General features: G+C 41.2%; 1 protein-coding gene across 2 annotated transcripts in view; it reads left to right on the top strand.

Annotated features, from left to right (window-relative positions):
- The first annotated feature begins 541 nt into the window (after window positions 1-541).
- Window positions 542-26,890, top strand: part of DCK (deoxycytidine kinase) — a 44,637-nt gene continuing 18,288 nt past the window's right edge. The window contains exons 1-7 of one of the 2 annotated variants that reach the window (XR_013345857.1): window positions 542-830; window positions 3,711-3,826; window positions 8,583-8,776; window positions 9,700-9,847; window positions 13,925-14,040; window positions 14,640-14,739; window positions 17,723-17,875. Coding sequence is in view for 1 of the 2 variants with exons in the window: in XM_077814891.1 (XP_077671017.1) it covers window positions 761-830; window positions 3,711-3,826; window positions 8,583-8,776; window positions 9,700-9,847; window positions 13,925-14,040; window positions 14,640-14,739; window positions 17,723-17,749 (771 nt within the window). In the remaining variant the exon portion in view is untranslated. Of the gene's footprint in view, window positions 831-3,710; window positions 3,827-8,582; window positions 8,777-9,699; window positions 9,848-13,924; window positions 14,041-14,639; window positions 14,740-17,722; window positions 19,090-26,890 lie in introns of those variants that run through there. The other variant, XM_077814891.1, reaches the window with a different exon arrangement.

The following is a 26,890-nucleotide window of genomic DNA, read 5'->3' as shown; positions in this document are numbered from 1 at the left end:
ACATTGTTCTGGAATGGAAAATTGTAAATGCTTCATGGAAAGACTTAAATTAAACTTTCATTGTAACCCTCTGTTTTCAGTCTGAAAAATTCCCTTTCAGGACTAAACTTTTCCATCGTGGATCTCAGCCCACAGGGGAATTATTCTGGAAAGAGGGAAGGAAATCTGATCAATGGTTTCTGAGTCATGGGTGTGTGAAAACAAACACCCTTTTAAGGTAATTTTGCTCACCAAAACTCAAGGTGGTGAATGCCCCACCCCCAGCACTGGCAAGGGCGTGCGCCCTAAGGGCTACAGGAAAACTGGACTGAGTTGAAAAACAGGTGCGTGGGTCACGTTGCCCCTGGAGCGCCCATTCAGTGATTGACACGCTCGGCGCTCAGCAGCTTCCCTGCCTCCGTCGCTCTGTAATCGATTGATTTTCGCTCACGTGCTGTCCGGGGCTGGAGGAGGGAGGGAGCCGCTTACCTGCCCCTCCTCCGCCAAACAGCCCACGAGCCAAGGCAGAGGCGGGGCCGTTTCACTCGCTGACAGGCCTTGGCCCTGGCGGGCACCCATACGACCTGTCGCGGGAACAGCAGGCCGACCTTTTGTCCCGCAGAGGGAGCGATGCGAGACGTGCTAGTGACGTCACCGCAGTCTCTGACTACCGCCCGAGCCCCGCGCGCCAAATTCGAACGCGGCAACCGGCGAGCGCGCGAGGGCAACCGCTGAGGGCCAGCAGCATCCACCCGGCTCGCGCGGCGGCAGCAGCGTCTCCATGGCCACCCCCCCCAAGCGCGGCCGGGCCCAGAGCGGCATCAAGAAGATCGCCATAGAGGGCAACATCGGTGAGATCCCGCCGCGCGGCCCTGGCCCCTCCGGGACCAGCGCTGAGGCGCCGCCGTTCCTCACCTCTCCCGCCCTCCCCTGAGGTGACTTACCGCCATTCCTTGGCGGGAAGCGCCGGGACCTGCCGGGCCAGCCTCCTGTCCCGGCTGCTGAGCCAGCCGCTGCCGCCCTGGGATCACCTGCCCAGGGAGCCTCCTTCCGAGCCCGCCCGGCAGCTGGTTGTGCCCTAGGTCGCCACTGCCCTCCGAGCCCGGAGCGTACCCTTTCCCTGTCCGCAAACCCGAGCGCTGCCTGCCAACGGCCCTCAGCCATGGGGAGAAGGCAACTCTGCCCGTGGCTGTGAAGCCCTGGTGGGGACTGGCCTGGACCGGGACTTCTGCCGCACTTCCCCGCTTTGCCTCGGCTGTTCCTACCGGGCATGCTGAAAACACACCCATGCCACGGCAGTGGTTTCCGTTGTGTGTCTTCACAGCGCTTTACAAAGATTGACCCTTTCGACATCCCTGGGGAGCTGGCTACGTTTGGGAAATTGTCTGGACTAGCTCCCCGTGTCCACGCAACTGCTCTGAATTAAAGCGATTTTCAGTCTGCAATAGAGTGGCCACACGGGGAGCTCAGCTTATTCCACAGTAGCTGGTCCTATTGTGGTGTGGTAGCCCTGCTGGTCCCAAGATATTCAGAGAAGCAAGGCGGGTGAGATAATATTTTTATTGGACCAACTTCAGCTGGTGAGAGAAAAAAGCTTTCAAGCTCACACAGAGCTTCATGTCAGCTATTCCTGTCAGTTTCCCTGCTGAAGCAAGCCCTTAGGTTAGGAAATCTGATTTAACAAGAATATACATCAGGAAAACAAAGCAGGAAGTAACTTGGGAAGTTGCTAGTAGTGTTACAAGTACTGGATTGTAATACTGAAGATGTTATCCTTTACTCTGTTCAAGTTCCTGGTTTGAACAAATGTATTTCTTTCTGTAGTATTCTTGCCAGATTTTTGTTTTATGAGTTAGGGCATCAGAAATGTTTGTGCAAGCAGACATGATCAGCTCAAGTCCCTTTAGTTCCTTTTTAATCCTGGTAAATAATTATCACTATCTCCTTCTCCAAACTAGTCTCCTGACCTTTATTGTTTCTCAGGATATTCTATGCTATTTTATTTTATACTAGTGAAGAGAAACCAGTTTAACTTGCTCTGAAGGCCAGGGAGTGCCTCAGGTTGTTCAGTGACAGGATGAGCTAAACGTTTTTGGCCCCAGAGTACCATGTAGGAATTGAGATCAGAATTTCCCATGGTTCCTACCACTTCACTGATCTATTGCTCCTCCAGCTCTTGGTAGCTTTATTTATTCTCATTTTAATGTACTTTTTGTTTGTTTGTTTTGAAACACTCCATTCTTTTGCTTTGTGGCAGACTAATCTACTGGCTTTGTAACTGACGCTCCTTGTGGGGAGACAAATGACACGATGGTGCCTTTGTAACTTTACCAGGGAGATCACCAGTTGCCTTTAAATTTCTTAATTAAAAGCTTTCTTTCTTGCCTGAAAATAAGTTAGAAGAAAAATTAGGTGGTACACTCTGAGAAGTTAAATTTACTTTTAAAAGTTAACTAAACAAAAAGATGAAGTAGGATGTGTCAGTAGTACCTAAATGTCACTTCACCTAGAATACTAACATAGACCAAGATTGTCTTTACTAGGGAAAAGGTGTATTTTTAACCCATGTTAAACTAACCCATGTTAAAATAATGAAAACAAGACGGTTATAGTTTTTTTTGACCCATATTAGTTGCTGGAAGTAAACTGTAGGGGGAGCCCTTGGTTTAAATTTTTTTCTCAAGTAGAAGACAAGGTCGAAGCATCTTGAGGCACATGGGTGTATTGATAGAAAACATTGTCACACTGACAAATGCACAAAAAACATTTTCACATCAAAAATGCACACAGTTAAACTTCTGCATTTTCTGATTTATATTTTAAAGTCTACAGCCACAATAGTTTGTCTATGTTGCCATACCTAGTATTGTATAGGATATGAACTTAAGCTGCTAATAACTTACATTACATGGGCACTTACAAAAGAACTCACTTAGCAGTTCATTCCTAGATTCAAGCATTCAGACTTAAAATTTTCTGCAGTGCATGCACAATTGCCTGTTTCCATTCATTAATAACTTAATGTCCAGTTTTTCAGACTTGCTTAGTGAGGATAATTCATGTACTAAGTTTAATGTTCATCCATTCTTTGGGAGGGGGGGAAGTTTGACAATAGCGAGAAGTTTTTTCACCCATATAGAAAAATGGTGAAAATTTTTGTCTGGAACTATTATCTTTGCTTAGCAATCATTAATTTTTCCAGAAAGTTATGAATAATTCAAAAGTTATTAGTGAAAATTGTTCTGTGGCATTAAGTGTAGCACTTCATTCCAGGTGACTAATATAGTGAAGTATTTAATGTCAACTTTTTTCCCTTGTTTTAGCTCCACAATAAACATCCCATAATCATTAGGTTCCCTGTTTAATATGTTCTAGCATGCTTCTGCTACTCTGCTATAGAATATAGTCTGCACAGGAGGTCAGGGTCAGGTTATATTTTCAGAAATTTTACAGAAAATATTATATTTACAGAAAATATTATACAACTGATGGTTGTTACGGGCAAGGATTCAATTGATCTCATTGGCCTTGTTCCAAGACCTAATCTACGTATGGATGCTGTAATACTGCAGGAGGAGAATGTACGGGGGAGGTCTTCTCATGAAGCCAGTGATGCATGGGAAGTGGAGGTTGCATTTGATAGAACCTGGAAAACGGAGTATCTAGTGGCTAACAATTAACCACTTCCATTACTTTCTGACAGATGTATTTATTGTGCTCTTTTCCAACAGCTGCAGGAAAATCAACATTTGTGAATATTCTCAAACAAGTTACCCAGGAATGGGAAGTTGTTCCTGAGCCTGTAGAAAGATGGTGCAATGTTCAAAGCTGCCAAGAGGATTATGAGGTATGATGATAGCCTTTGACTTTTATTGAGATTAGTATTTCATATTATTTGCCCATTATTGAGCAAGGAGAAACTGCATCTTTGGGATCAAGGCCTCTTCTAATCTAATAAAACAATAATAAAAATATGATCTGTGTGTGTATATATATACCTGGAATAGTAATAGTTTAATCAACTCTCATCATATTCATTTGGATTCCTTTCACCTTTGTAGGTTTTGACCCTTATTAAGCAACCTTGTGATGCTCAAATGGAATGTGTGTTTACACTCGTGCATGTTTAAGACAAAGTAGGTATGGGGAGTGTAGTAATCCTTTCGGCCAGACTTACAAGTGTATTGCAGAGTAAACACCATTTACACCTAATCGGCACAAATATTGGAAAAATGCCAGTCCTTGCTTGCACGGCCTCTCCCACTTGAGCACCACTGGCTTTGTCTATACTGGCACTTCATCAGCAAAACTTTTGTTGTTCAGGGTTGTTAAAAAAAACACACACCCCCGAACGACAAAAGTTTTACAGACAAAAAGCACTGGTGCGAACAGCGCTTTGTCGGCAGGAGAACTGTCGCTCTTGGGGGTGGAAGTTTTTTGTCAAGCAGGAGAGCTCTCTCCTGCTGACAAACAGCAGCACAGCCATGTCACTAAAAGTTGTGTACTGTAGCCATAGCCTAAAACATGACAAGGAAGTATTGGAAAGACATAGCTCAGATTTGATAATATATCTCTGTGAAGAAAACATAGAATAGTTCAGATGTCCCAGGAGATATCTTCTGAAACCTTTGGCAAAAGAATGTGAGCTGCTGATTAAATTGTTTATATAATCTGGTTTCGATTTTGATATTTGTATTCTAAACCTGGATCTATAACTGTTTCAGCTTGCTTCATGGCTGCCACCTAAGGGCACAAGTCATGATATCTGTGCACAGTAGTGCTATCACTGAGCCATAAAGGAACTTTTTTAAATGTAAAAAATAGTACAATGTATTTTGACACACTAAACCAGAGGTGGGCAAACCACAGCCCCCGGCCCCTGAGCTCCTGGCCTGGGAGGCTCGCCCCGGGCCCTCCCCAGCTGTTCCCCCTTCCCCGCAGCCTCAGCTCACTGCACTGCCAGTGCCGTGCTCTGGGCGGCGGAGCAGCGAGCTCCTGGGGCAGCGCAGCTGCAGAGCCTGGCCTGACCCGGGGCTCTGTGCTGTGCAGCGTGGCTGCCTGTCCTGGTGCAGCCGCACCACCAGCGCTCCAGGCAGCGGGGTAAGGAGGCGGGGAGTGGGGGGATTGAAGAGAGAGCAGGGGAGTTCAGGGGTGTGGATAGGGGTCCGGGCTGTCAGAGGCCGGGAACAGGGTGGTTGAATGGAGATGGGGTCCCAGGAGGGCAGTCAGAAAGGAGGGGGGGATTGGATGGGGCGGCGGGGGGCAGTCAGGGGCAGGCGTTCTGGGGGAAGTCAGGGGACAGGGAGAAGGGGTGGTTGGATGTGGCAGGGGTCCCGGGGTGCTGTCAGGAAGGGGGGGGGGGTTAAATGGGGTAGGGGGAGTAGGACAGGGAGTCCGGGGACGGTCAAGGAGAAGGGGGGAGTGGATGGGGGCAGGGGTCGCAGGGGGGCAGTCAGAAAGGAGAGGGGGGAGTTGGATGGGGCGGCGGGGGGCAGTTGGGGCAGGAGGTCAGGGGACAGAGAGCGGGGGCTGGATGGGACAGGAGTCCTGGGGGGGGAGAGGGTGAGAAGCAGGAGGGGTCAGATACGGGGCTGGGGTTGGGCCATGCCTGGCTGTTTGGGGAGGCACAACGTCCCCTAACTGGTCCTCCATACAATTTCAGAAACCTGATGCGGCCCTCAGGCCAAAAAGTTTGCCCACCCCTGCACTAAACAAAAGTTTTAAACAGTGAAGGCATTTGCCTCATCTACCATTTATTGGTCAAAAAGTGTGTGCTTGTACTAGGTCATCCAAACCAAACAACTTTTCACAGCCCTTTTGGGTTGCAATGAAGAAGTTTTTGGAGATCCTGACAATTACAGATCGGTAAGTCTAATGTTTGTACTGGACAAATTAGTTGAAACAATAGTAAAGAATAAAATTGTCAGACACATAGAAGAACATAAATTGTTGTGCAAAAGTCAACATGGTTTCTGTAAAGGGAGACCATGTCTTACTAATCTATTAGAGTTCTTTGAGGGGGTCAACAAACATGTGGACAAGGGGGATCCAGTGGACATAGTGTACTTAGATTTCCAGAAAGCCTTTGACAAGGTCCTTCACCAAAGGCTCATACGTAAATTAAGTTGTCATGGGATAAGAGGGAAGATCCTTTTATGGATTGAGAACTGGTTAAAAGACAGGGAGCAAAGGGTAGGAATAAATGGTAAATTTTCAGAATGGAGAGGGGTAACTAGTGGTGTTCCCCAAGGATCAGTCCTAGGACCAATCCTGTTCAACTTATTCATAAATGATCTGGAGAAAGGGGTAAACAGTGAGGTGACAAAGTTTTCAGATGATACTAAACTGCTCAAGATAGTTAAGACCAAAGTAGACTGTGAAGAACTTCAAAAAGATTTCACAAAACTAAGTGATTGGGCAACAAAATGGCAAATGAAATTTAATGTGGATAAATGTAAAGTAATGCACACTGGAAAGAATAACCCCAACTATACATATGATATGATGGGGGGCTAATTTAGGTACAACTAATCAGGAGAAAGTTCGTGGAGTCATCGTGGATAGTTCTCTGAAGACGTCCACGCAGTGTGCAGCAGCAGTCAAAAAAGCAAATGGGATGTTAGGAATCATTAAAAAAGGGATAGAGAATAAGATGGAAAATATCTTATTGCCTTATATAAACCCATGGTACGCCCACATCTTGAATACTGCATACAGATGTGGTCCCCTCATCTCAAAAAAATATACTGGCATTAGAAAAGGTTCAGAAAAGGGCAACTAAAATGATTAGGGGTTTGGAACGGGTCCCATATGAGGAGAGATTAAAGAGGAGACTAAGGGGAGAATATGATAGAGGTCTATAAAATCATTAGTGGTGTGGAGAAAGTGAATAAGGAAAAGTTATTTACTTGTTCCCATAATATAAGAACTAGGGGCCACCAAATGAAATTAATGGGTAACAGGTTTAAAACAAATAAAAGGAAGTTCTTCTTCACTCGGTGCACGGCCAACCTGTGGAACTCCTTGCCTGAGGTGGTTGTGAAGGCTAGGACTATAACAGGGTTTAAAAGAGAACTGGATAAATTCATGGCGGTTAAGTCTATTATTGGCTGTTAGCCAGGATGGGCAAGGAATGGTGTCCCTAGCCTCTGTTTGTCAGAGGATGGAAATGGATGGTAGGAGAGAGATCACTAGATCATTACCTGTTAGGTTCACTCCCTCTGGGGCACCTGGCATTGGCCACTGCCGATAGACAGGATACTGGGCTGGATGGACCTTTGGTCTGACCCAGTATTGTCATTCTTATCTTCTTATGAGATGAATGCTCATAATGGTTGAGATCCTCTAACTGCCCATTTCAAGTCAAGGATTGGTATCTGTGGCCATCGATGTGGTAACGTTACTTAATTGTAGCCAAAAACCAGCTGCGTATAATAAAATTATCCTGTGCAGTTTAGCTTTGACATATAGCATTTTTGACTGAGAAATTTACAACTGAAATGTCAACAATCTAACAATAGTTTTACAACTAATTAATAATGAAAGTTTAAAAGGAAAAGTTAATATTGCTTAATTGTGTAACTTAAGCAGATATATTTCTGTTTATAATAGAAATGTAGCCCTGGAAGGAATCTCAAGAAGTCACTAGTTCATCCCCCTGTGCTGAGACAAAATTAAGTATGCCTTCTGGGATAGTGTAGGTTATTGGTGAGCATACATGCACATTAAATATATTTATATGCTCACCTTAAGACCAATGGGAGCTGTGTGTTCTAGTGGTTAGAATACAGGCATGGGAGTCAGTTACCCAAGGCCACACAACAGGTCAGTGGCAGAGTTGGGAAGTGTCTGCTCCTCAGTTTCTCTGTTTATAAAAATTGCCCATGTACTCATTTTATAAAAGTCCTTAGAGGCAAGCAATTACAGAAGTGCGAAATAGTAATTATTATCATTAGTAAGTTTTCTGATGTCCACATTACGTACTTTCAATTGTCCCTTTGTTAAATCAAAGCCACTTTTTTCATAAACAAAACAAAGGCACTCCTTTCCGCTCTACCCCCGCTTCCTACACACAGTACAAAGATTATGACCAGACAAAATTTGTAATTTTCTTTATATAGGCCTGTGCCAAAACAAAACACTATTTGTCCAAAACACATAATTGGTTGCTGAATTTAACTCAAGTTTTGCGGCATTTGACCTTTGGTGTCTCACGCCTTGCAATGTGCCTGATGTCAATATGACTTGCAAACCCGTGCATGAAATCTTCCCCATAGGTGAATAAAGGTAAAATGCTGCACAGTTCATAACTGTGTTTTCCCAAATAAAAAACAGTTGGGTTGTGCTCTCACACACTATGCCCCAATGTTGCAGGGGGTCTCAGAGAAGTGCAGGATGCAATTCTCAGCACAACGAAGGGAGTTAAGATGTGTGCAAATGACACTCACGCTTATAAATAGAGATTAAGAGTAGTTGGAGACAATTCTAGGCCTGAAAAAAGAGACTACACCATTTTGTCATGATAAGCAATTTTGGGCATTTTAGAGGTAACTTAGATAAGTTGGACCCCATAATCATTGGGTGACTTACTTTGTTAAAAATAGGAGCTGACGACATCACAGAAGAGTGGAGGGAATGTGCTTCAGATGATGTATGAGAAACCGGACCGGTGGTCTTTCACCTTCCAGACGTATGCCTGCCTGAGCAGAATCCGGGCTCAGCTCAAATCCCTTAATGGGAAAATCAGGGAGGTGGAGAACCCTGTGGTCTTCTTTGAGCGATCTGTGTATAGCGACAGGTATGTTTAATATGTGGACACTTGGCTGAGTATTAGAATCCTTGTATGACTAGAAAGCAGATGAGCTTTCATAAGCACTTAAGGACCAGTGGTTTGTGACTAGCTCTGGTGAGTTTACGATATTATCAGTGGATCCATTGTTCACTTTCTCTCCATATTATTGTACAATGAGGTCATTTTACCAATTCAAACAATAACTTTGTTGTATTAATGAAATTATATTAAATATATGTAATTTTCTGTCCTCTTAAAAAAAAGGGAGGGGGGCAGAGTTGAAGGGAGAAAGAAGAGCAAATTCTCTATCGCTCCCTAACTTTTGTTATTCCCATGTTCTTTGAGAGCTGCTCTATATTTGCTCCAAAGTGTCTTACCTTTCAGTCTCTGGCTGCAGGGGGTTGAACTTCACTATTGAGCCCCATGTCTGCAGTTTTGGGGTTAATAGTGCCCGAGGATAGTCCTAGCCAGCTACCATGGTGCTTCAGTGGAGGAGCTAGGTGTACTGTCCTAAATGCTCTTGTTGCAGTCTCCAAAAGGTGGTGAACCTGTCAGAGAGGTAATAGAACATATGTCCGAACCCTGAACATGGCAGCTATGCATGACTCTGTGAGAAACTGCAACTGAAATAGCATGGGGTAGGGGACCAGATGGGTGGCAAGACTGCAGCCATCTAGAAAGAGAGCAAAGGGTTAAATACAATCTAGTAATAAAATCACCTGACTCCTTCAGGTGAGCCAGTGGAACAAAACTGTTAGGTTTTAGCAACACTATTCATGGATAATTGAGTTTCTTGCAATCTAAACATCGATCAGGCTACAAAAGTAGCTCCTCCATTTTTTCCTAGATATGGCAGAGCATATTGAACTGGATATTTAAATAACATGACTTACATTTCCTCATTGTTTGATAAATCTTTTGGGTTTTAGGTATATTTTTGCATCTAACTTATATGAATCTGATTGCATGGATGAAACCGAATGGACGATTTACCAAGATTGGCATGAATGGATGAATAAGCAGTTTGGTCAAAGCCTTCAACTAGATGGAATCATTTATCTCAGAGCCACTCCTGAGGTGAGAAATAAAACTTTATGAATTTAGCAAGAATGAGAGTGCAATCAGATTGACCAATCTGAGCCTTGCCTATAAATCTTTGCCTACATGAGTTTAGAACTATTTTGCCAGGTTGCACTCTTTAATACTCCATAGAAAGTGGTGTATTTTTAAGGTGTCCACAAAACTACTGTTTTCTTGAGAAATCTCAGTTACGTTCAAACAAATCTTCAGCCCAAGCTGTCTGTATCAGAATCTTTATAAACTTGTGACTGCTCATGTTAAAACACCAACACCAGGCATGTTACCTAGTGGCAACACAGCTGTCTGGGAAATAAAGTTGGGGCAGAGAAAGTGGACTTCTGTCCAAGAAAATACCTAGAAATAATATTTTGCCCATTTATATCAAGGATCTCAAAGTGCTTTACGTACATTAGTAAAGCCTCACATGTTCCTGTGAGATGATATTCTTTACAGATAAAGAAAACTGAAGCATAAAGAGATTAAGGAGACAATATAGCTGTTCTGCCTGAGAAGGTAAGATGACTTGGATTCAGAGCTCAGCCACTTTGCCCAAAAGAACACAGGACTAGTGAGCAGGGAGCAATGTACTAAAATCCACACACTGGATGGAGATTACAATGGAAAAACAGTGGAAATTCCATGGATTTTTGGGTCACAGATGAGTATCAGAAGTGCCTCTTTCTGGCTCTCAATCATTCTGAAGCCCATACCAATGCAAGCTTTGCTGCCTCGGTTTGCCTTGTTTGCCATAGGTTCTCTGGTATTCAGGTTCTTGTCGTTTCTGATGTGGTTCATGTGATATGTAGGTGTAGCTGTTGCTGATATAGTCAAAGTTAAAAGCTGTTTGGAAAACCTGGGTTCGGGGAGGGATGGGTTTCAAATTTTCCTATTTTCTGTCAGTATAGTTTTGACACTTTTTATTACCAGCCCTCGTCAGTAATAATTTCCAATGCAAATATCTTTACTGCTGCCTTGAGAAAGGACATTCACTGTGCAAGGTGGCCTGTTCCTGACTCCTTTTCTTTTGCCTGGATGCATACTGTATTCAGTGATTGTCACTGGCATGGAGAGAATGGTCAAGGCTGCTTGCTCCCATATGATGCCATGTAGCTGTTTACATTTTTTACTTTGATTATAGGCCCATCTGTTCTGTGACAAGGGGAAAGTATGGCCATAAGCAACTTGTCTAAGGTCAAAGTCAGAGGCAAAGCCAGGAATAGTACCCAGGTGTCCTAATTTCCAGTCCTTTGCTATAAACACTTAACCATAGTTAAGTCCGTTGGGCTGCTCTTTCCTTATTGCACTTTTCCGCGATTGCTGTAACTATTCCTTGGGGAAAGAATTCTTGGAATCCTATGCCAGTCCGGGACATATTTCTTGATAAGGGTAGATAAGAGCATTGTCAAAGTATTTGCATGAATGGAGGGGTACTCTCACTGTATAGAGTATTTGGTAGAAATATAAGGTATGGTGTAGATTTGGCTTGATCACTTTCTGTGGGCCTTAGCAAAGCCCACAGAAGAACTTGGAGCTATTGTGTGACTAACTGGTCACCTGTACAGGCAGAATTTAACGTGTCTAATGTTCCTGGAAAGCTTAGAGACCGCTCTTCACATCTTTGCAAGTCTTCCTGCATCTGTGTGTTTAAAGATTGCTCTAGGTGGTGCTGATGTGTCAGGGGATGCTTCAATTTTCCTGACTCTTATTTTTTGACAAGGCAAACACCTTACATTTACTCCCTTCCTAAGATCAAGTAATGCTAGATTGGGTCAAGGGGCGGGGTATAAGGCTACACTAGCATTGAGGAGCATGAAAATTCCAGTGTTTAAACTTCAGTTTAAATTATAATATCCCCATAAATAGTATAATACCTGTAAAAATAAAGAATGTTATAGTATGTACAAAAAGATTATAAGTTTACAGTAGACATCTTTCTTGCAAATATCGCACCCTGTGTAATTGTAAAGGAATACATAAGTGCCCTTCCCTTTGTGCACGTTGTATCAAAGGTACTTAGCTTTTGGCATCTAGTGTTATGACATCGCAGAGCCCTGTGTTCATTCTTTTGAATCCCACACACCCTGTTATGTTTTCATCTTTGGCCTTGAATTTTATTTGTTCCTTTAAAGTATGACTAATTTGTGTGTTTACATCTTGTGAAAAGATAACAAAAAAAGTCTTCAGACTGTCATTCCTGATCATAATTACGGAGTTTGCAGTGAGTACACAACCAAGTGAAAAATATATAAGAATGTGAAAGGAACACTGTAACCTAAAGACAGACACATGTTTAAATCCTTACAGATAATACTTTAGATTATTAAAACCAAAAGAACTTTAAAAATCCAATACTTTACATTATTTATGCAGTTGACTTTTTGTATTTCATTCAGCTAGGACAATGTATGTAGACCAATGTATGTATGTAGTCAAGTGCACTTCTTGTACTGAACATACCAGCATAATGCTGTGGTGTTTGAGTTTCTATTACTATCGGGTAATATCTAAATAAAAAGTTTGAATTGCCCCATCACCACCACCAAAAATCAAGCCACTGACACTTTCTCTTCTGAGTTTTTCAGTCTTAGCATTTTAAGAAAATTTCAAGTTTTGGCCTGAATTATTTGAACATGTTACTTTAAACCTGTAGATACTTAGATAAGCTATAGACAAGCTTCACAGTAGGAGTGATAGGCAAACTACTACTTAAGCACTGGACCAAGAGTCAAGAATTCTTGGTTCTATTACTGGCTCTCCCACAAAGCTGGTTTGTAAATTTGACTTCTCTGTGCCTGGCTCTCAATTCATAAAGGGTATTTTTTTTAAATTGAGTTTTTGCCCCTTATATTCTGTTTTATGATTTATAAAGAGAGCTAAAAGGGGGGTGTGTGTGTGTGTGTTGAAAAATAAGAATATTTTTATTTTACAAAAATCAGGAATTTCAAGTTTGGTCTTCCCCTGTTTTGCCAAAGGACTTCTTGGTGGGCTCCAGAGACATTTTCTGAACTCTCACCTTCATTGGAGTGTTTGGGGTTGATGAGACACCATTTCTCCCAAGGGCTCATGAACCTTTGGAATTAAGTAGATGTCAGCAAAACAAACAAGTTTTAAACAGGCTGCTTAAAAATTCCTTTTCTTCCAGGCTCTTAGCATGTCTGATGTCAGAATCCTCGTTCTCCAGAAACTAGACAAGACATGAGTTTCTAATGCTATAGAGACCATTTTCTTCTCCCTTTTATTTTAACTGTTCAGGCCCTCTTCGTACACCATAGTAAAGCAATAAAGGGCACAAACCCATCTCTTTTGCACATTACCATAAAAGATTATAAAAATAATCTCAGGGCATTGTGAACTTTAACATTTTCAATACTCTTTGTTATCTTCTGATAAAAGGTGCCATAAGTGCAAAGTAATATATGTAAATACCTTTTTTTAATAAAAGTCAGCAATAAAACTTTTCCACATATCACAAAGTCTGAAAAATGAAAAAAATGTTGTTGGAACTTTTAATTGAACCTGCCCCTTTACGCATCACATCCTTATTGTATGGAATACAGAAAAATAAACCTTTTTATTAGTGTACTGGAGTTTCAGGATGAACTTGAACTTTTGTTTTTTATATTGTCTTTAAGTGAAAGATTTACCTTTTGAATTTTTGAGTCCACAAAGGCAACAATAATTCTCAAGAATAGTTGTTCAGATTTCCCAATAAAAGGACATAATTGACTGGGAACATGGCTCCACAACAAAGCTTTTTATGTTGTTTTCAATAATCAAGTGAACCTTTAAGTGCCAATGTTGAAGAACTGATGCAAAGTTTCTCTTATATTGTTTTTTTACCATTTTTTTGCCAGTTAACCAACAACACGTCATTGGCCTCCATCAGCTAAACGTGGAAGAATCTTTCTGTACTCCCAAAACTCACTCACTAGTGAAAGGGTGGCAATCTTTGCTAAGAGTGTAGGGTATTGGGCTTTTTTTTTTTTTTTTTTTAAAGCTTCAGGGAGTTGAAAATAAATTGGACTTCAATTCTTCTCTTGTAAATTGGTCTACTTTTTTTCTTTCTGCTTTTAGAAATGCTTAAATAGGATTTACTTGCGTGGAAGAGATGAAGAACAAGAAATTCCTATTGAATATCTGGAGAAACTTCACTACAAACATGAAAGCTGGCTTCAGCATAGAACATTACGGTAGGCTTATTTTTTATTTATTTATTTATTTTTGGTGACTAACGCATGCCTGGAAACATCTGATAGTGAAGGTGTTTGCCGGTGTCTTCCCCGCGGTTTCAAATAAGACTTCAGTTGTCCTTGAAAATGTCAAACCATGATGGCTTTTAAAAATCAAGTATCTTATGTATTTGGGTCTCTTATAACTATATCTGAAAATGTCTTATTGGGCTCAGTTTCACAGGGTGTTGAACATTATTTGGGAGTCCAGGATGCCCTTCAATTCATGTTCAACTCAGCTAGAGCTGAGAGCATTTAGCAGTTTGCAGAACTGAGCTCAATGGGATACATAGCCTGGACATTACTGAAGTCACTTGGAGATGCTGGTCACTCAGCACACTGTAAATTCGAGGTTATTTATTTAGGACCCTAACCAAGGAATCTAGCTTTAGGGTCCTGTATTTAAAAATTAAGGATATAATTTATTAAGCGCTGCAGTTCTCCCAATCTGGGAGATTTTCATTGTTAAGATTGCTGTGATGAAAACTTGATTTATATTTACTTTGCAATTAATATAATTTCTCTCCTTTTCCTATTCCTACACCCCTATTTCTATATAGAACGGATTTTGAATACTTGGAAGAAGTACCCATCTTAACACTGGATGTTAATGAAGATTTCAAAGGCAACAAAGACCAGTATGAAAATATGATTGAAAAGGTAAAACTTAACAAGAAATACCAACTTTTTGCTATTTAAACATGTTGATAAACATTCAATACAAGATCACATTTATGTTCAAAGAAAACTATGTACTTTGGAACAGCAGTCTGTAACTTCAAAACCATCTCTCACCATAACTTTTCTGTGCAATATTTAACCTAAAGCTTTTTTTAAGGCACATTTGAGACCACCACTGGAACTGCCTCTGTGTGTGTGAGTGCATGTACGTGCACAAATATATGCACCTAGAGTCTCTGAGCAATACGAATCACTCCTCCATTCAACCCGCTACGATCACCACTTTGAGTCAGTAACTAACATGTCAGAGTTCTGACCCAAAGCAGCAAGCAGAGAGAAGACCCACTGTAGGCTCTGTGGATTTCACTATTTGGAGAAAGGAAAATTTTGAGTAAATATATAAATCTTATTTGTGACACTGGCAGTATACAAGCCCATTGAAAGACTGTAATTAAAAAATAAAACTACTAATGCAGGGAGGAGATATATAAAATCATAAAACATACTTCACTGTTTACACATTAAGCATGTTTCTTAAACATTAAACAATCCAGTTTTCTTCTTGTGTAAATGATTTTCCAGCTTGATGTTACACTGGTTAAATAATCTTGTGTGTTCTTGACAGAGAGAAACTGTTCTTATGTTGCTGCCGTTCTACTCCAGTCATACACAACTACAAAATGTTTGTTAAAGAAGCAGACAAAAATGCCTCTGAAAAGCAGTTAGTAGGTGTGCAAACACAGTGGCTGCTTTTCAAATTTAGTCTCAATTTATTTGGGAAATGATGCGGAATATAAAATGGAGCTATTGCATTTTTGGATCAAATATATTTCTTTGAGTAGTTTTAAGGGAGAAATTAAACTAAGGGTTTTGTTACATCAATCTGGTCTATTTCTTAGCTAATGCTAAAGGGATAATTTTTCTACTCTAGGCCAACAAGTTGAACTTTCACTTGGATATTAATTGTTCTTGTGTGGTGTTGGCCAGTTAGTTCATAGCCATTTCAGTAAATGTTCAGTAGCTCAGATACTTTTATATTGTCTTTAAATTTTGCTAGTAATATTTATTTCACACTGCAGTAAGGCTTGTCCAGTTTCTCTGAGAAATAATTTGTTTACCTCACAAGGTGACTTACCCCTTGGTCTTGGTTTATCCATTAGGAAATAAGGTCATTTACCTGTTAAAATAGCCTGCATGGTCTCTGATGACTTTAGAGCAGGGTTGGGCAAACTCTTTGGCCCGAGGGTCACATCTGGGTTGCAAAACTGTATGGAGGGCCGGGTAGGGAAGGCCGTGCCTACACACACACACACACGCCCAGCAGGAGCAGTGGGCCAGAGCGCTGGCGGTGAGGCAAGCTGAGGCTGCGGGGTAGGGTCTGGGGGCTAGCCTCCCCGGCTGGGAGCCTCAGGGGCCCTGTGGGCCAGATGTGGCCCACAAGCCGTAGTTTGCCCGCTTCTGGTTTAGAGCTTGTTACATGACCGAGCAACCTAAAACACCCTGACTGTAGTGATTGAATATGCTTCCTCACCAGCCCAGGGGGAAAGAGACTAGGAACTGGAATTCAACCCATTTCCTGCATAGCACTGAGACACTGCTGCAGAGTCAAGCCATTGGACACACATCTTAAAGTGCCCTAAGCTTTTGCTAGGGATCTTCTTAGTTGTTTTTGCATACAGTAGAGCCTCAGATTTATGAACACCTCGGGAATGTGTTGTTCGTAACTTTGAACAAAATGTTATGGTTGTTCTGTCAAAAGTTTACAACTGAACATTGACTTAATACAGCTCTGAAGCTTTACTTTCTTTCTTTGTCTGGCTTGTCCTCGTCTGTCCCTCCACGAACGCAAGTTGACGCTCCACCATTCCATTTTGTTGCAAGCACATTCTTTCTATTTCTGGCCAAACAATTTTGTCATGGGATCAGCCCAGCGCGTTTTTGGTCTGCCCAGCGGTCGTTTGTGATCTCTGGGGATCCAGTCACTAATGTGGGTTGTCCACCTATTGTCTTGCCTGCGGACTACATGACCCGCCATCATCTGCACTACATCGGTCACCTCTGTACGCCTTCTCTAATGCTTGTATCTAATGGATGATGAGCTGCCCATGAAGAAAATGAAAGAACTGTTTAATTCCACTGTTCTGCCAGCAGTGCTGTATGGAGCGGAAAACTGGTCAACGATGAAAGTGAGGGAAGAAAAAATTCGCTGTCACCCAGAGAGCAATGGAAAGGCGAATGTGTAAGATATTGCTCCATGATCACATACCGAATGAGGAGATCAGAAGGCGTACAGAGGTGACTGATGTAGTGCAGGTGATGTACGAAACTTTACTATACAGAAGAAAAATGCTGCTTTCCCTTTATTTTTTAGTAGTTCACTGTATTGTATTTGTGCTCTTTTGGGGGGGGGGGGGGGGGGAGTGGAAGGGGAGTGTCTCTGCTGCTGCCTGATTATGTACTTCCAGTTCAAATGAGGTGTGTGGTTGATTGGTTATTTCGTAACTCTGGTGTTCATAAATCTCAGGTTCTACTGTGTCTCTAATGCTGAAGAGCAAATTCTCAAATAGCTGCATGGGAGCTCATTTGTGTTCATATATTTGGAATGTTTATTTTCTGAACTTTTATATACATGTTGAAACTGCTCACCTTCTGTAACAACTTTAGATGTAATCTTAAAGAATCTTGTTGCAGTTTAGGACAGTTTTCACATGTCTTAGAAGCACTGAAGAATTCCACATCAGTACAATGTGTGGCTACCTAGGGTTCTTCACTTACTGAACTTCAGGAATCGTGGCTTTCTGCAACTCTGGCCACAAAATCACATGCTTTGTCATGGGATTTTATTTCACCCAGTAATTACACCTTGTACGGTATAAGGCAGTAGGGAGGTGAAAAGTCAGTTCTCATAGATCTGTTTCATAAATACACTTCATTTGATTCAAAATATTTGCTTCTTTTGCAGGTCAAGAAATTTTTGAGCACTTTATAATCCTTTTGAAGAGCAAACAGAATCAAACTGTTCCAAACATCTGTGAGATCAGAGCTTGGGTTCAAATTCGGCTTTCTTATAAGGTGTCTGAAGAGGAGGGGTTCAGTGTCGTTGCTTTAACAAATTGTGAGGAACAAACACACTTTGTGATATTTGTTTTACAAAATTTATGTATAGATTATTTTCATAAACCAGTGGGCCTGTTCAGTGTTATAGAGAACAATTTACAAGTTACCCAACGCTACAAAGAGTCCCAGGAGCCCTTAATTACTACTCCTGTTTCTGATTAGAGTAATAAATTCCCATAGAGCACTCTTCCTATTTTGTCCCTAATTTGTATTTAATTCCCATGTAGTTAGGGGTTTTATCAGAACTGGTCTCCTGTATTTTTCAGTGGAATTTGAGAGTCTGCAAGGGAAGTTGTACATTCTGTAGCAGGTTCTTCCCAATTACGGGAAGAGGATATTGAGGGGAAGGGATTTCTGCTGACGGGGGAATTAATTTACATAAAGTCCCATACTTCAAAATACAAAAATGTGTTTTGATAATTCCAGGAGATTGGTGGGGCTTTGCCCAGAATGAGTTGGATCAAAAACCAAACCTTAAGTACAATGCTCCTTCAACAAACTTCGGTGTCTGCCATTTTTGTGTCATTTTGTAAACTAAGGTATTTAAGAGTTTCCATCTGTTAGCGCTTGTTCTTTTTGTTTTATAACTTTTCCTATACAAAGTTATAAGATCTGTATAAATTATTTTTCATATTGGATAATTTCCATCTGAAATTTAGGAATCTGTTTTTGATAGCCAGTAAATCCTTTTTTTTTCTGTGGAGGCCAGCATCCACTTGTTGAATGCTGAAATAGAAGGTAAACTATGTAAGCTGTCTTTAGGTTTTAAATTGTGTTTTTAAATGTGATGTGAATAGACTTTTAAATGTTGTCATGGTGGGAGTTACATTGTTCTTACCTAGCAATCTCCTGCTGTTTTAATTTCTTCTCTGGTTAACTGTTGGTTTTTCTGCAATGAAAAAGGGAGAACTTTGTGGAGCAACCACTATTTTAATGCACTGATCTTTGTAATGGTGATTTTTCTTTCAAATTCTGAAAACATCATCAACCATTTAGTACACACATCTTGAAATATGTACTGTATTTTGTGCTGTATTGTTTTTCATTCAATACTTTTTCTCAATATGTAATTATACACTTGGCTTTTGAATGCAAATATTCTGTTGTCACAGGATTTTATTATAATGGTGCTCATGTTCCCTGTCAATTTGGAGATAGAATCTCATACTGTGTGACTAGAATGATGTTTGAAAAATAAAAATGGATAGAAACTTTTTTGCACTTATTAAAATTGTTGGCTTTCAGTATCGTGTAACAGTTGTGCGTAGATTGGCGATATGTAATATTCAGACAAGAGCTGAGCTGATGTCAATATATGTCAAATTCTTGGAGGATATAAATTCACTACATTTTTTTAAATATTGTGTTACTGAGTCCAGATTTCCCACACATGGAAAATATGGAAAATGAATTACTAATTCCATATTTTTTCCAGACTTGTCCAGGACTGCAGAGGCAAAAGGAAAGACATTCTAAGATCTTAGCTCCAGAAACTGAGTTTATATAAAGCCAGTGTCTGACATTGATGAAGATTCAGTTCAGATTTAATTAAACATGCAACAGAAACCTTGAAAATATTCTTGCCAAATCTACACCAGACACTAGCAACCTATTTTTAAGCAAGTTGCAATTATCCGTTAGGTTTCAGCTGCCAGGATTTAATACTTTGGTGTGATCATGTGAGCATTGTTCAAAATCTTATGATAATTAAGATCTTCATGTTATCAGCAGGTCCAAGTTATAATTAATATTTTTCAAACACATCACAGATTACATCAGATTTCTGGGGGAGATTGTATGCAACCAGTTCCAGAACGCAATACAAAATTACTGAAAGCCAAGTATGAATTCACAGGAGAAAGTCTCTGCAACTTATAAGGACAGTTTTAATTGCTGTGAACATAAGACTATTTTAGGGCTTTGGTAGTAGCTGGACTGACAGCGCTGGAATGTGAGGTTATTAGTGCATAGAATAGATGCAGCACAAACAGCAGCAGATCAAATTTGCCTACACTGTACTGTCTGTGCCTCAACACTGACCTTAGAGGGGCCATCTCTAACAATGCAAGGATGATTCAGTCTCTGTCTCCAATCAATCCTTGGTCTCAGCTGAGGTTAACACTTAGAGCCCTGCTGGATTTTATGATTAAAAATTGTGTGTATGTAACTTCTCCCTTTTTGTTTCACTTACCTTACTGAGAGCTCTTCAGAGCAGAGATATGTATTTAGGTGAGCGTATAGTACCGCGTATGACAGGGTGTAGATCCTGATTTGAGGCTATGGAGTCTATTGTAGTACAGTTATTAAACAATGGAATTAATATACCCTTTCATGCTGGAAAAAACAATCTGGTATGTCACAACATACTTTCTTACGTTTACACAGTCAGCTTTGTGTTAGTGGAATTGGGGAAGTGGGTGAAAAAAGGGTTTACTTCTTAAGGATATTTTGAAAAAATGGATCCACTAATTTGTATTAAATATTGGTTTTGAGAGACTGCAGAGTGTGTTTTCCATTAATGTTTTCAAGGATTTCCATCAGGCTGTTCCCTGGAATCTTACACCAAGATTTTCAAAACATATTTACACACCTAAGTGAACTGATATTCAAATGTTTTGACTATCAGAGCCTACCTTGATTTCATGGGCAGCTATTGGGTGCTCAGCACTTGTGAAAATCAGGTGACATATAGGATCCTAACTTTAGTCTCCTGTTTCTAAAAATCTTGGCTTTACCAACTAGTTTTCTATTTTTTCCTCATAAACTGTAAGGAATTTTAAGCTTGAACCTGACAGCAGAGGGTAGGTGCCTGATTGAGTGTTGCTCTCTCTTCTTGCTCCTCTCTGTCATGGCATCCTGTCCCTTCCAAAATGCAATTCCCAGGCAGGGACTAACAGTTATACCACACCGCACAATGAAATAGTAGTGGAGGACAAAAATGGGCATTAGGAATGATGCCGTCAAAGCTAAAAACATTTAATTAAGATTTAAATCAAGATCTCCTTGTCAGTTATTCTCAAGAGTGACCAATGATTTTGATTTTAAAATTTAATCCTTTTGCATTATTGAACCTGTTCCTGGCATGGACATAATATGTAGTTTGATAGGTCACCATATTGTCTTCCTTGCCACGCTTAGAATAGTTGAAAGTTTCTGAAACTGAACCTACTGTTGAAATGGTGCCTTTTTAGTTCTTAAGTGTTTTATCCCGTTGCCTTCCTTTGCTTGAGAGAGTGACCCAGGGTGGAGATGTTGATTCATTTTAATATTGAACACATCAACAGGGCCTGAAAATAAAATTGGCATGTAGAATTAATTGTAGTTTTTCGGTTAGGATGCAGTTTCGAATATTAACAGCCGGTAACATTTTAATCATTCTGTGAAATCATTTATTAGATATTCATTTCAGAAATGCATGTTACTTCACTTTAACTGTGGTCCCTGTGGTTACATTTTTTAATGATGTGGGTTCTAACGTCTATTAATAATACCTAGCTTTTGTATATTGCAGGTTCCTGTGTGCAGCACATTCAGTTTTGGTGATAGAGCTTACTGATTTTTTGAATTGCACATGGAATAACTTTCCTTTATTCTATATTTATTTAAGCATATTTCATAATAATTAAATTGTATATAAAATGTGATTAGTATTGAATTGGTTTTGTTCTTTTCCTGCATACAGAATTAAGGCCTTTTAAAAACAAATCTGTTTATTAAATGAAAACGACAGAGGAAAACTGCACACTACAATTGTTAAATGCAGACTTACTCTGTATACCTTTTCATAATCAATGCCTATCTTATGAAAAGGAATCTTGTAGAAACAACATGGTCAAGTGGTTAAAGCACAGCTGGGAATCGGGACTCCTGGGTTCTTTTCCCAACTCTGCTCCTGACTCACTGTGTGATCTTGTGTAAGTCACTTTGAGCCTAATTCTTTTCATCTCTAAAATACTGATATCTCCCTACCTCATAGGAAGGTTGTGAGGATTAGTTAGTTAATATTTATGCACGGATTTGTAGATCTAAAGTGCTTTGCTAAATATTTTAAGGGGCAAAAATAAAGCAATGTTTTTAGTGTCTTCAGTGCAGCATTTTGGTGCTTGCATAGAAATGGCAAATGTCCCAATGTCATGACTAGCAGAGATTACTTATTTGTTTTAAATCGGATTAAAATCAATCATTAAAACCCCATTTATATCCAGGTTCATTCACTGAAGAATAGTTCCCTTGGAACAGTCATTTCCCTAAACACCCCCTTTCAGAAAATAATGGCTACTAGGAATTCCAATACTGGAATAAAAACCTATGGAAAAAATTGCCCTGGAGTCTCTTGCTAGTGATAAGGTGAAGCTAATTGTTCAGTTATGTGCAAAAATTGCCACAGGAGGTCATTGTACCCTCAGCTCTTATTTGCTGAGCTGGCTGGAAGAGCATTAGCATTTCAGCAGAGACTGGCTTTGGAAAAGGTAGCAATGGAAAAGGTCACTTTCTTGCTGTGCCAGAGAAAAGGCATTAACTGATTAGTAAATACTTCACTGAATGAGGGAAGTGTTTTTTGTGTGAACCAACAAAAAAGAAAAGAAGCACTATTGGATTAAATACGAGGCTATCAAAGGCTGAGCTAGTGGGAGCTGTTTTGACACCAGAAGGTCTATGCAGCCCCCAGCTGGTTCTGCTATGTGACTGGATGTTAATGCATGGATAATATTAATCCTGGTGTGTCATGTGATAACAATCTTCTAGTGCTGAACCATCAGGCCTGAATGCAGGCAACAAACAGTACTATTGCTGGCAGTATACTGGCAAAAATTAAGCAATTAGGAATGCTATTAACTGAAGCTACACTTTGTGGGCCAAATACAGGCCTGCATTAAGTAAGTAAGGCTCACCTGGAAGGATGGCCAAAGTCAACAGACAAAATGTAAGTTTCACGTTGGGTGGAAGTCGTAAAATTGTAACTTACGTTAGGTTGACATTCAGAGAGTGCATAAAATGAGTGTAATTCTCTCATTGAGGATGAAATCCTGGCCCCCTTGTCAGCAATGGGGCCAGGATTTCACTGTGGGGGTGTAAGGAGCATCACAGGAAAGGAACTAATAGGACAGTGAAAGGTAGAAGTGGCCATCAACTACACCGTTCATGAACCTTCCTGATGGTTGCTTCTCCTGCAGTTCCATCCTGAGTGTAAGTTATACTTTTTGGTATGACCATGGAATATCAACTCAGTGCAGGTATGCTGCTTAACTATTTAGTATACCATGTGCTGGGAAAAGACTCCATGCTTATAAAACTGCATTGACTTTACTAAGAGAACTATTTACAGAAATGTTGCATCTGTATGCATTCTTGCCCTGTGCACACAGACTGAGTTCTTGGTGCCTGCTCTCTACTCTTCCCAGCAGCAGTCTGTGCTCCTCCTTACAAGTTCCATTTAGGTTGCTACATCTTTCCACTTAACAATTTTTGTTGTCTTTTGTGCAAGTGTTTGCTTACTTGCTCATGCCAGTGGTTACTAGTACATGGCCCACAGTAGGACAGGGACTTTACTGCCAGCCCATTGTGATCTTTTAGGCCTCGCTCTCTTTCAAGTGCTTTTGTCTTCTAACTGGTCTCCTGTTTGTTATCACTAATGGTGGCAGTCTTGCTTCCACCCTATTGATACCTTCTTTATACTAGATATCCTGTTGGCCCTCTGTATTGCTCATATACCTTGTTTCTTCCGACTCTAGGTCAAGCCAGCTGATGGATGGGGGTCATTTTATGTCCTTCTGGGCCTGGCCTTGTCCCTGTCTGTTGGAATAGGCTTCTACTCAACAGTTATCTTTGATTTCATTTCTGTTGCTGTCCTGCATCTAGTTACCTCATATGGCATATATCACACTACAACTTGGCCTTGGACTGTTGTCTTTTGCATTGCTCTGTGTGGATATTTGATAGTTGGACCTAGACTTGCTCACCTGTGCATAGTGGCCTCAGGTGCTTGGCTCCTTTGTTGTGACAGGCTGCCTGCCTAGCTTTGCGTTCTCTTAATCGCTTCTGTGATTGATTGCTATTATTTCTCCCTTGGACTGGAGCAGACTGCTCTTCAATGGAAGAAGGGTATTGGTTCTCCAGTCCATCGGTCCCTCTGCTAGGCTAGTATCTAGACCCTGGGATGAAGTATTGTGATGGTCCAACGTTGCCAGGCAGAGATCCCTTCTTGGTTGTCTTTGCTGCTGACTTTGCCTTCCCCTGCTTTGTGATGTCTTATGCTCAAGTTCCCATTTGATGCTGAATCATTTGAATTTTGCTGCAGTGCTTATTATAGTCCAGTGTGTCAGGTACGCCAGACCTTGCAAAATAAACCTCTAGTTTTCTGATCACAGTTCTTGCCTGAGTGTCTTCCACATAGTCCACCTCCCAGAAAATGGAGTAGTAATTTACTGTGACAAGATAGTTCTTGTTTTTAAAAGTGAACAGGTCTGTTCTGATCTCTTATCAGGGTCTGGCTGGGATTTTATGGTTTTGTCTGCATTACAGTTGGGAAGTGTGATTCCCAGCACGGCTAGACAGACATGCAGTGGCCCAACTCAAGCTAGTGCAGTGAAAATAGTAGTCCGGGTGTTGAAGCACGGGCAGCGGCTCAGGATAATCACTTGAGCTCAGACCCAGGGGTTGAGCAGGCTTGGTCTTAAGTGGCTAGCCTGAGCTGCCGCTTCTGCCGCAAGGTCCACACTGCTATTTTTAGCACACTAGCTCAAGTTGAGCTAGCATGAGCCTGTCTACTCGCTCTGGAAGCTACCTCCTAGCTGCTGTGTACTTATACCCCAGGAGTCTATCGTGTCTCCTGTTAATCATTATGCTCTTTGCTCTCCTCACGCTATTCCATATATTCTCTCAATTGAGTATTTGTGCTTCGCCAGTAGATATACGCCCTGGCTCATCTCAGGCTTGCCTCTGTCCCCATGTGCAAACCGTGTATCTGTCTCATGATGTCTACTCTTAAATCTGCTGGGATGACTGATCAGAATGCTTTAAACCAAATGCCATCTTGAGCGCACAACTCATCCAGCACCTGCTGGTCGGGGGTGGTCTCCAGGGCTGGCCAGATCACAAGGAGCAAGTGCTTCACGAGTATGATCTGTTTTACTGCTTGTAGCACCCCATCCTGGTTGGTGCTTTGTTGGACTGCCTGGGGCTTCCCATCGGAGAAGTGAAGGTAGTGAAGCATGTTGTTAGACTGTCTCTGATCACAAAGCTGTACTCTGGAAGATGTGCCCCGCTCAGTGCATCTGCCACCAGTAATGAATTTTCTGGGCAGTACCTTATCCTTACATTATAGTGTGGGAGTCTCAATAACGTGCATTGTAGTTGCTTGAGTATACTTAGTAGTGGCGTTTCCAGGATGCTTTCTAATGGCTCGTGGTAGGACTGTACCTCCCCTTTGTGCCCAAAGGTAAACTGATGGAATTGTTCCATTCCAGAGATCTCAGCCAGTAGCACCTTTTCTATTTGCATATTGCCTTTGTGTCTGTCAAGGCTCTGCTAGTAATGTGAGTATGTACTCAGAATCCCAAGTGGGCTTGAACAGCCCACACTGCTGCATCTTCACCGCTCTTTTTAATGTGCTAGCTAGGTAAAAGCTACAGTCACACCTCTGATTGCAGTGTAGACGTACCCTTACTGTGTGGCTGTGGACAAGTCACACGTTCTCTGTTTCCATATCTGTAAAATGGGGCTGTGAAGATTGAACCACCTACCTAACAGTGGTGTTGATTAACTATTTAATATCTATACAGCACTTTGAACGTGCAAAGTACTGTAAGAGTGAAAGGGTTGTAACTACAGGGCAGGAAGAGTGAAAGAGAATGTTCTGCAGAGAAGGGTCAATGTTTTTAGGAGTTCCTTAAAAGTGGAGAATGAAGGGGTTGAGAGGAGTGAAGTTAAGGGTCACCACAGCAAAGAAGCAATTGCCTATCAGCCAAAGCTGTCCTGGTAATGTTAAAAAGTGGGTAGAGCTGAGAGCATAGATATCCCTCAGGACAAGACTGAAGGAAGGAATCTGACCTAAAAGACAAACAGTGGAACTATTTCTATATACCCAGCGTACAGATAGGAGAGAACTATTAGAGAAGATGCTCACTGAAAGTGAAAAGAGCTTGTTTTATTCACTAACCAGACCAGAGCTGCAGTCAGGCCAAACAATGATACTTTCCTCGTCCTTACAGGAAGGTCAGTGTGCAAGAAAAGAACCCCCTGACCAAATTCTTCCTCCTGCATCCACTGAAAAATGCAGGGTTAAAAAAAAATCCCCAACAAAATTGTGAAATGTACTTGTCGTTTCAGGCTTCTGTTCTGGGTTTAATTCAATCAGTCCAGAAACTTCAATCAATCTTTATTCTGATTTGGGGAGTGGAGCAATCTGGGTCTTCGGGGGAGCTATTAAGATCAATGCAAGCTTTGGAAAAGCATGTGAAGGCAAAAATTGAGATAATATATTGTTAAATTGATTTAGTGTCTTTATCTGACTTATGCCAGCCACTTCATTGACTTAAATGGCATGACTCTCAATTTATGAGACCAGAATCATCATCATCATGTGAGACCAGAATCAAGCCCTGCATAATTGGTACTTAGATTAACTTGAAAGTAAGATTAGAGTGGGGGCATGGATCAGCATTCACGTCGCACTCCCCATCAGTGCCTGGCCTGGGTTGGGGAAGCTAATGATCCAACCAGCAGACTACATTCGGTGATGAATCCTGTTCACATGCCACCTGAGGTATGTTGCACATATATTAAGAAGGGTGACTGGACAAGAAACAACAAATAATAGAACATAATTTCTTATTTAAAGAAGGCGTGAAGCTTACAGAAGGCAGAATATGTTCTCCATAAACAACATCTTGCTCCTCTTGAGGGAAAAAAAAAGGGGGGGGGTATGGAAGAGGTTGTAAACGGTAAAATGTTTGCATTTGCTGCGGATGCCAGATGGTGTGGAAAGGGGGAACCCTGGCTTATCTTATTTGTA

The sequence above is a fragment of the Eretmochelys imbricata genome, chromosome 4 (genome assembly GCF_965152235.1).
Source record: "Eretmochelys imbricata isolate rEreImb1 chromosome 4, rEreImb1.hap1, whole genome shotgun sequence".
Lineage (NCBI taxonomy): Eukaryota > Metazoa > Chordata > Testudines > Cheloniidae > Eretmochelys > Eretmochelys imbricata.
This window is presented reverse-complemented; position numbering and strand designations above follow the sequence as displayed.